This window comes from Mytilus trossulus, chromosome 3, assembly GCF_036588685.1.
Source record: "Mytilus trossulus isolate FHL-02 chromosome 3, PNRI_Mtr1.1.1.hap1, whole genome shotgun sequence".
NCBI classification, from domain to species: Eukaryota; Metazoa; Mollusca; class Bivalvia; order Mytilida; family Mytilidae; genus Mytilus; species Mytilus trossulus.
The window spans coordinates 6,007,877-6,019,028 of record NC_086375.1 but is presented as its reverse complement, the minus strand read 5'-3'; the positions used below and the strand labels follow the sequence as shown (position 1 = coordinate 6,019,028).

General features: G+C 33.1%; 1 protein-coding gene across 1 annotated transcript; it reads right to left on the bottom strand.

Annotated features, from left to right (window-relative positions):
• Nucleotides 1-347: 347 nt before the first annotated feature.
• On the bottom strand, nt 348-10,418 carry LOC134709914 (proprotein convertase subtilisin/kexin type 4-like). Its single transcript, XM_063570039.1, has 7 exons — nt 10,266-10,418; nt 5,866-5,946; nt 4,627-4,755; nt 3,057-3,124; nt 2,026-2,114; nt 959-1,131; nt 348-578 (listed from the first exon to the last, which is right to left on the bottom strand). The coding sequence occupies exons 1-7, from the start codon at nt 10,416-10,418 to the stop codon at nt 348-350; spliced, it is 924 nt and encodes a 307-aa protein (XP_063426109.1).
• Nucleotides 10,419-11,152: the final 734 nt, after the last annotated feature.

Genomic DNA, 11,152 nt, shown 5'->3' with positions numbered 1-11,152 from the left:
ACAGTATTGATCTTAAATTCTGCCTCTATAAGTTGCTGCCAAGGCTGCAGAACATACCTTAGTATATAATGCGTTCTTCGACCCTGTTATACGTATTGTGTAAATACTCACTAAGTATCTATATCGACTGTTGCCCCCATACGTTGCTGCCAAGGCTGGAGAACATACCTTGGAATAGTATGCATTTTTTCTTTACTGGGCCCTTGTTATACCTATTGTGTATATACTCACTAGGTGTCTATCTCGACTGCTGCCCCCATACGTTGCTGCCAAGGCTGAAGAAGATACCTCGGAATAGTATGCATTCCTCCCTGACTGGGCCCCTGTAATACCTATTGTGTTTATACTTAATAAGTATCTACACACATACTCACTAAGTATCTATCTTGACTGCTGCCACCGTACGTTGCTGCCAAGGCTGCAGAACATACCTCTGAATAGTATGCATTCTTCCCCGACTGGGCCCCTGTTATACCTATTGTGTATATACTATTGACATAGCCGTCACCATTACAGTTATCGTCTAATTCTCCATTACCTGCAGCCCAAACATATATTGAACCTTTACCATTTCTTCCCTGAAAAAAAAAGAAAAATACTAGTTGCAAAAAACTTTAACTTTAACATTCTTGTGCCTGTCCAAAATCAAGAAGTTTTTTAGAGACTGTTTTACTTTATTAGGTTTGATTGCGATTTGTCCTTACTGAATTTGGTGCTGATGGAAGGTTTTATAATCTGTGTATATACGTAGCTGTTATATATTAGATCTCCAATTAATACTGCTCTTGCATGTAATCTTTAAAATGTTTACTTTTCGAAATGATAATTTGTAATGTTTCCACTGGTAATAAACGTTTCTATGTCTTTTATTTGTTTTCTGAACATGGATAGACGCAATCAGGTCAATTAAAGGTAACAAAATAATTGTTCTCCATAAAAAGATTAATTATGAACTTACAGTGGTGATACCCTCTCTGATGGCCTCTGTAGCCAATGTTCCTAACGTAGAGAATCCGTATCCATCTGGTGGTCCCCAGCTCATACTGTATATGTCCACTCCCTGTACATAATGTCTAAGACTCTGAGCTTCCTCAACATCAGTTACACCGGGGCCTCCAATTACACGTACACCTTTAAAAGAGAAAAGAAAATGGATGAAAATTTTGAACATTCGCGCTTATTTATGGGGAGGGGCAGGACCTTTTTCGGGACATCGGGATCGAGTGATTTTACGCTCGGAATTTCGGGATTGAATCCTTTTGGGAGAGGGATTTCCTTTTCCGAATTTCGGGCTATCAGGTTTTTTAGATTAAGACCCTTCCAATTCTCCTCAATGTACATAGTTATCAAAGTTACATGATTGTAATGTACATGTGTCATTACAATTTTGCCAGTATTCCTTTTATTTAGTTTTCAGGAAAAATATGATGTCTATAATACAACAAAGATTGCTGATTACAATAGTTTTGGGGTATTCTACACACCAGTTAAGTTTCATGGGTGGATCTTTTGAAAATTTTATCAGTCTTCAATATGTGTTTTTACTAAAAGATTATTAAAATTATTTTTATTCTAGTAGGTGTACAAGTTGAAAAAAATCAAGAGAAAATCTTTAAAATAATTATTCAAAAATATCTCACTGCAAGTATCTTACTTTTATGATTGATAATTATTTTGAGTATTCATAACATAACGAAAACCCACAAATTTCAAAGAATTCCATGGAAAAAAAACATGACACTTGTTATTGACACTTTGTAAAACATTATTTTCTATAATATTATAAGCGTATGTATTTAAACTAGCTTTATACAGAAATTATTTTACAGTCTCTCATAGTTCTTAATATAATGGTACTTGTATTTTATATTTGTATATTGTCTGTTTTATATTGTGTATAATCTGTATGTACTGTATGATTATTTATAGCAAGTAGTGACTATAATAGAATATTGAATCTGAAACTTATTATTTGTGGATGGACCATTGGGTGGATGTTTATCTGTCTGAAAAAAAACAACATACCAAGTATTGTTGATCCATAAGCCACGCCCAAAGAGCAATGACCATTACCCTTCTCTGCAGCAAGCAACCCAGATATCTGTGTACCATGACTGAAATATCACATTCAAATAAAACATATAATATAAGCTTTGTCTATAAAAAATAATAATGTTATTTTCTTTTTGCGGCATTTTGTCCATGGTAATGATTGTTTTTCTGACATTATGTAATATCTGCCCCTATAAAATTAATTTTGTATTTATATTGTGTCATATTATAAAATTTATTCATTCAGTGTATGTTCACTTGTTTATGTTAATATATCTTTTGATGGAGTTTCACCATTTCAATTGATATTGTGGTGATTTTATAATATTGTTTCAGTTTAGGTGAAGGTTTGTGTCTTTTTACACCCACTACATTTGCTTGCACCTGCCATAAGTTCAGACCTGATATTAAGTAGCTGTCGTTTGTTGAAGTGGTTCATACGTGTTTTCCCGTTTCTCGTTTTGATACAGATTAGACCGTTGACTTTCCTGTTTGATTGATTTTACACTAATAATTTCTGGAGCCAATTATAGCTTGCTGTTCGGTGTGAACCAAAGCTTCGTGTTGATGGCCTTACTTTGACTTATAATGGTTTAATTTCACAAATTGAGACTTCGATCGAGAGTTGTCTCATTTGCACTAATTTTACATCTTTTTATAACTAATATAAAAGAGGGACGAAAAATATCGGGGAGACATTCAAATTTATAGATCGAAGATAAACTGACAACGTCATGGCAAAAAAAAAGGAAAGGACAAACAGCCAAATAATAGACACAATAGAAAAATAAAGATTACCCCCCCCCCCCCAGAAACTGAGAGTGGTCTGAGGTGCTCTAAAAGCGTATTACTAAGCAGATCCTGCTTCACATGTGGCATCCGTCATGTTGCTTATGTTATTACAAATAGTTGTACGTTTGGTGTATAGTGAGAGGGAACATCTATATAATGTAAAAAGTTGTATGCTTGCCGATGAGACAACTATTTTTGTTTTATTTGTTTACCTGTCAAATTTGTTAGCAGGACTTGGGTCGTCATCATCATCATAATAATCGTAATCATTATCTGTATCCTATGAACAATAGAGTTTAAAATATGTACCAAACAAACAAAGAACATTCATTATTCAAGGATCGTAATCTTTATCTGTATCCTATGAAACACATACAATAGTGATTAAAATATCTACCATACAAACATAGAAAATCCATTATTTCATTCAAGAAAATACTAAATATAATATATTTATATCTATTTTTATTCTTATAGAAATTGACTGCAGAAACACAGAATGATTACGCATTAATTAATAAGGACGACCGATAGACACATTAACTGCTTTTGGATATGTATGTTTACATATCTCACTTGTATGATTTATTATGATACAGGCATTACCTTAAAACAATTAATCATAGATACCAGGATTATATACATATACATGTTGTCATTTTAATGTTGTATTTAACATTGCCATAAAAGCGCGAGGTTTGGCTAGCCACACAAGCAGGTTATATCCACCATTTGTTAAAATGTCCTGTACCAAGTAAGGAACATGGCAGTTGTAATAGTTTGTTGCTATGCATATTGCATTGTCGTTTGTTGTTTGCTGCACTTTAGTGTTCCTGGTGTTTCGTTGTTGTCCTCTTATAGTTGATGTGTTTCCTTGGTTTTAGGTTGTAACCCGGATTTGTTTTCTATCAATCGAACTATGACTTTCGAACAGTAGTATACTGTTGCCTTTATTTTCCAATAATGATCAAAACCCATACTGCATAGTTAGTTGTAAAAAGCAAACATATGCATAAATAATCGTATTTGATCAAATGTTTTTGTACATGTATAACTTAGAATATAACTCGACAGTTTTACCCTGAATGAACCACATCGACCAAGACTGACAATATTTTTTTCCCAAGTCACTCTGGAATTTTTCATTATTCTAGTTGTCGTAAACATGATTTCACTGTTCTGTCAGTAACAACCAACCATTTTGTTAATAATCTTTCAAACAAAACATCGTAATTTCAATCCAACAGAAAAAAATATGATTTTGTAGATTCTTTTATTTTCTTGGGTACCAATTTTCGTGTATTAGGGAAAACTTGCATATTCGTGGATATTTAATTTCGTGGTTTCGATGATTACTACATTTACGCCTATAGAAAATTTGTCATTCGTTGAACATTGAATTTCGTGGTTGACTTGTACATGTAACAACGAAATCCACGGAAGTTGATATCCAACGAAAATTAACGAATCCTCAGTACAGACACTTGTTCTTGAATGCGGGGCTTTGCTTTTGTGCCACTTTTGTGCCAATAAGCCATTGAATGCCAACATGTTCTGATCCATATTTTGTCTGCAGATCAAATTGGATGTAGGCATTCAAGGAACAAATCTTTTGTAGCGCTTTCGGCAGCGTATTTAGAAATATGGTACACGGTCATAAATCAGATCCCTGTCTAGTTTAAATGGAACCTGTAAAATAACCAAATAAGGCTGTAATATTTGTGCTTTACATACTTTTTTCAATTATGGTCAAAAACAATATTGAAATTATTTTAAATTTACCAGATTATCATCAATATCTGGATGGGTGGTTTCCACACCGTCGTCTACCACTGCTATGGTCACTCCACCGCCATTATATCCTGCTGACCAGGCGCTAGATATCCTCATCGATGGCATTATCTCGTCATTCTTCAAAATTAAATAATCACATTACATACATGCTCCACCAGAATATGTAATTATTTTATGCATACAATAAATGTGAGGAATTCTAAAATTATATTCAAAATAGTCTCTCTTGAAAATGTAACTATAACTTTTAAAGAGACAATCCTTCATTATAAAATAGTATTTACATGTAAAAGAAAGACGATATCCACAACTTGAGATCCACACAACAATTATCAAATTTGTATTAATATATCATTACTTAGACACTCTAAATATCTTTTTGTATAATGTATAAAATAATGCTAATCTTAAAACTCGAGCGCACGACGTTAAACTGATGCACATGATATTTAAAAAAGTCGACCGTATGAATTTCTCAAAGGAGTAGGTCCAGTCTCTTTTTGGCCCCAAAATATGGCAGTTTTACAAAATTGTTAAAATGTAAACTTTTAGTTATTTATTAGATAGTAGAATGGTTCTGCTACATAAATATGGGCTGTTTTTGACAATACAATGCACATATATTTGGCACTAGCACCATTTAGCAATGCTAAATTACTGAAATCTTAACAATTCCAGCATTTTACTTAAATCTTAGACGGTTTCCGTGAAAAACGGAAGTGGTCGCATTCGTGTTCATCCAAAATATTGAAATGGAAGTTGTATTTGATGATAATACATAACATATATAAAGATTAAGGATGAACACGGATGCGGCCACTTTCTTTTTTGACAAAAAACATCCGAAAAGTGACATTTTTTCGCATATTTGATAGATTTTTCATATTTGAGCTTGAATTTATCGTTTTAATGACGAAATAAGTTATAATCTTTCACATAAATTAATTGAAACCTATGAAATAGACACTTAAGTGTTTAAAAAAAGGTCAAAATCTTTCGTCAGATGAAACTGAAATTTGAGTCCAAAATCGGTCCCTACCGGACCTACTCCTTTAATCATGCGCGCTCGACTTGTGAACTGGAATGCACGGCTTGAAGACAAATATAATGCGAAATCATTTGAAACCAGAGTGTATGACTTTGAAACCAGTGCGTTTGACTTTGAAACGCGTACAAATAATTTTCATTATATTATGTAAAAATACAGTCAAATATATTTCTACATACTAAATGCCATGAACTGTTCCACTCTGGGTCATTACTTCTTTTAACTCTATCACGTCTGATTTGTTGTTCCACAAAAATAATCTGATATGATATAAAATTTCATTACAATCGTGAATACCAATCGGCACCTAATATACCGAAGAACAGTATTATAACAAAAATAAAGAGGATGTGCCCCGGAATAAAGCGACAGGGTTATAACACATGTTTCCCAGCGGTAAAAAATAGTAATAACTTAATTAGTCGATATGATACTTTCTTCCAATGGTCTGTCGATTTTAAATACTTACTGATCTCTTTTTCACTTAATTTTCCGACCATGGAAGGGATATAGCCAGTCAATGCCGTTAAAAACTTCCACCATCATCATTTGAATTTATAGAGAAACGATTGAGAATAGAAACGGGGAATGTGTCAAAGAGACAACAACCCGACAACAGAACAGAAAACATCCCAAGACCACTAACAAGTATAAATACCGCACCCGGAGGCGGGATTCAGCTGGCCACTAAACAAAAACGTGTACTAATTAACTGAAAATCGACGTCACACTAAACTCCTATACATACATCTAGCCAATGAAGACGAACTGAATGAGGAGACTTCATTAAAACTGTTTTAAGGCACTCACACCACATCTTCCTATGTCTATATAAGGCATTTTTAACGAGTTTTTCGTGAAACGACAACTCGCTGCTACCTCGATTAGCTTTCTGTATTTATCACATTTAGACTGTACATTCTAATCATGTGAGCTGTCTTGAATGGGATATATACGATTACCCCTGAATTTCTTCCATACCGGAAGTAAATATTTGCTTAAGAGGGGCCTCAGTATGTCTGCACATGATGACTCAAGTTAAACGCACTTCACATCAGGTAGGAAATTCAACTTTATCTTTAAATATCAAAATGTCCTTAACTTGGTTCTTAAATGGATCTATTTCAAAAGACTTACATCAAGGTTGGATCAGTTTCTTTATTCGAGTTCATTGTGGGCTTCAAAGTCATAACTTGCATTTTTAATATTTTGTCAAAAACAGTGTTTTTGCGCATTTTACGATAGACGACTATCAAGCCTGTTTCAACTGATTTTATAGTTCGTTCTTATGTTGTACTGTTATACCACTGTCCCAGGTTATGGGAGGGTTGGGATCATGCTAACAGGTTTAATCCCGCCACATTATGTATGTATGTACCTGTCCCATGTCAGGAGCCGTACTGTGACCTATAGTTGTTAATGTTGTGTCATTTTGGTCTATTGTGGAGAGTTGTCTCATTGGCAATCATACCACATCTTCATTTTTTTTTATATAAACCTAGAATCCAAAATATTCTGTGGCCAAAACTTGCTGCTGATGATATTGAAATCCTAGACACAAAAACTTTCTGCACCAGGTTTGGCGGACAAAAGAATTATGTTAAAAAAAGTAAAGTATGAGTGCATATTTGACCAAAACTAACGTTACACCACAATAATGTATACTTGATGTGCATTGTTTTTCGTCCTATATAAAGTAAAGTGCCAAAAAAGAAGTTGTTTGTACTATTTTTGATATCATTACTATTTCTATGTTAAATTTGTAGTATTTTGGACTGATATGAACTTCCTCCGCCCTCGTGTACATGGTGTATGGTTTCAACAACAATTGAACCTTTAGCAGATTCAATAGGATGCATACACCAATAAATCCTGATTATACTTAGTACCTACATCAAGTTAAAAACCAAGACATTCAATATCAACATAAGTGTTGGCGTTACCTTCTATAGTCGAACTTTTGCCATGTTAATGGACATATTTTTGTCATGTACTTTAATTTCGAATAAGTCCTTCCGATACTGCGATTTTTTTTCTTCAATAAAAAACATGTACAAATGTACACCTTCAGATTTCTCTATCACTTATCATGTGACTGTATAAAGTAATAATAATACTTACATTTTTATCATTCTTTAAGCTTTGTAATGACTCTAAATGCAACAATGTCGTCTCCGTATTTCTTATTTTTCTAATCGTTAAAATATAGTACTGTTTTTGGTTTATCTGAAACTGTACACATTTTTATTTATATCTTAAACTGAAACGTATTTGGCGATTTCAGTTGTGATTATTCATGTTATGAATGTAGTGCAGGGACCTTCAACAATCAGTAAAACCCATTCTTTATAGTCAGCATTTGTTTATTATGTACTCACATTTGGTTGTAGCTGTACAAAAATCATCAAAAATACCAACTGAATTTTTTTTAAAACACTCGATGGGATCTTGACCAGAATCACTAATGATGTTCAAATCATACTTGAAAATAAAATAAAATTGAAAATGGAAATGGGGAATGTGTCAAAGAGACAACAACCCGACCATAGAAAAAACAACAGCAGAAGGTCACCAACAGGTCTTCAATGTAGCGAGAAATTCCCGCACCCGGAGGCGTCCTTTAGCTGGCCCCTTAACAAATATATACTAGTTCAGTGATAATAAACGCCATACTAATTTCCAAATTTTACACAAAAAACTAAAATTAGAATAATACAAGACTAACAAAGGCCAGAGGCTCCTGACTTGGGACAGGCGCAAAAATGCGGCGGGGTTAAACATGTTTGTGAGATTTCAACCCTCCCCCTTTACCTCTAGCCAATGTAGAAAAGTAAACGCATAACATTACGCACATTTAAAATTCAGTTCAAGAGAAGTCCGAGTCTGATGTCAGAAGATGTAACCAAAGAAAATAAACAAAATGACAATAATACATATATAAATAAAAACAGACTACTAGCAGTTAACTGACATGCCAGCTCCAGACTTCAATTAAACTGATTGAAAGATAATGATTTCATCATATGAATATCAATCACCATCCGTCCCGTTAGGGGTTTAGTATCATACCAAAATAGATTAGACCGTTGATTTTTCTGTTTGAACGGTTTTACACTAGTAATATTTGGGCCCTTTATACCTTGCTGTTCGTTGTGAACCAATGCTCCGTGTGGATGGCGGTACCTTGATCTATAACGGTTTACTTAAATAGATTGTTACTTGGATAAAGAGTTGTCTCATTGGCACTCATACCACATCCTCCTATACCTACATTTTATATAGAAAGTCAAAGTTCCAATTTTCACTTCTATTTTTAAATTAAAAAGTGGACTGCAAACAAAGACTTTTGCTATCAAATCTAAACCAAACCACACAAAAAGACATCACAATATAACTCAATCAAAACCTTCGAAGATGCTTTGTTCCGGAAGATTTTTGGCGTATTTTGTCACTATTCGGAGCTGGTTCGTTAAAACTTAAAGTTGAAACAGGTCGATATACTAGACCACCAGAACCTCCACAAGACCGTTAATGTATTTTTTGTGATAGTTGCCAAATTGAAGAAGAAAAACACTTTCTTTTTAATTGTTGTTTTTACTCTGATATCAGACATGAATTATATGCCAAAACCTGTCTGTTAAATGTTGATTTTGAGTATTTATGCGATATTGAAAAACTTAGTTATCTAATGTGTAATGAGAATATGGTTCCTCTTTTAGCTAAATGTAGTTCCCTTTATTATATGTTTTATCGACGAAAACATGTCATCTAAAAATTATATTAACTATGTTTTTTTTATTTTTTTTATTTACGAAATACTTTTTAGATGTAACAAAGCTGTCCTTTTATGTATGTATTCGATGTTTGTTTTAATGATAGTGTCCCATAAGTCGTTTTCGGCTGGCATCCTTTACTTAAATGTTAGGTTCTTATGACTTTATGTGTATATATATTGATATTGTAATGGAAGGTGACACTTTAATAAAATAAATCTTATCTTATCTGATCTTATCTACAGGAAAATAAACTCCTCATAGAAACCAGGATTATTTTTTTTTCATTTACGCCAGAAGCGTGTTTTGTCTACATAAGACTCACCAGTGACGCTCGAATCAAGAAAAACTTAAAAAGGCCTAATAAAGTACGAAGTTTTGCCAAATACAGCTAAGGTATTTTGTTCCTGAGGTAGAAAAGCCTTAGCATTTCAAGGATTCAACATTTTTGTAAACAGTTAATTTGATAATATGAATACACATGTATCAATGATAATTCATGTCAGCACAAAAATGCTGACTACTAGCTGGGAAGACATTTAGCCTTCTCAGGGCACATAACTAGTATGCTGACTACTAGCTGAGAAGACATTTAACCTTCTCAGGGCACATAACTAGTATGCTGACTACTAGCCTATCAGTCTCTTAATCCTAAATGATGCGTGCTTAGCAAAGAAACAACAAATGCCAATTTTGAAGTATTTGGTTTGACCGGTCGTGTTTACGAATGAACGACCTCTTGCTCTGTAGTCACGATACCAAAAGACCAACTAGGAGATTGATTCTACATTAAGATATGTATTTACCTTCTTCTTGATAACCAAGCCAGAATGACGTCGTAAGCTGTTATAAGACTCAGGGTCTGTGGACAATCTCACAACTACAGTATCTGTGATGTCTTCTGAATCAGAACTGTTAACAATAGTCACTAGGATGAATATTATACACGGTATAACCATTTTTGATAGAACATTCACTACAGTAGGAAATACCACCAAACTTAATTTAGAAGATAGGAGTAAAGTAATTGTATGATTGTCAATAGAATGTTTTTACATTTAAGTTTAAAAGTTTGTTAAATCGATCACCTTTTGTTAGAAAACATAATTTCTTTTCAAAGTGCAAAAACAATAATCGATTTTTTTTTGTTAATAAATAGTTACAAGAACAGACATCGTGTTATTTAAATTTCTGTTACTTCTCACAAAAACCAACCGATATTCATTATGTACAATCTTCTAATTATACCAGCAAATTGTTGTAATTGCTATTAAACTAAAATAATGATGTGTACATGTATGAAGGGGTTGTATGGGGATTTACAGAATAGAGAATAATGAGCAAAAAATAGAAAGAATAGAAAAATGGACTTGAAAATAAAGAATAGAGAAGTATGAGTAAAGAATAGAGAAATATGAGTAAAGAATAGAGAAATATGAGTAAAGAATAGAGAATTATGAGTAAAGAATAGAGAATTATGACTAAATAATAGAGAATTATGAGTAAATAATACAGAATTATGAGTAAAGAATAGAGAATTATGAGTAAATAATACAGAATTATGAGTAAATAATAAAGAATTATGAGTAAAGAATAGAGAATTATGAGTAAATAATAGAGAATTATGAGTAAATAATAGAGAATTATGAGTAAATAATACAGAATTATGAGTAAATAATACAGAATTATGAGT

What these genes read in the sequence shown, in the direction of transcription:
- LOC134709914 (XM_063570039.1), bottom strand. Translation starts at nt 10,418, where the DNA reads ATGGTTATACCGTGTATAATATTCATCCTAGTGACTATTGTTAACAGT. An exon ending in CAGATATTGATGATAATCTG is followed by an intron (nt 3,125 to 4,626) that starts GTAAATTTAAAA and finishes TATTGTTCATAG; the next exon opens with GATACAGATAATGATTACGA. An exon ending in TTATGGATCAACAATACTTG is followed by an intron (nt 1,132 to 2,025) that starts GTATGTTGTTTT and finishes TCTCTTTTAAAG; the next exon opens with GTGTACGTGTAATTGGAGGC.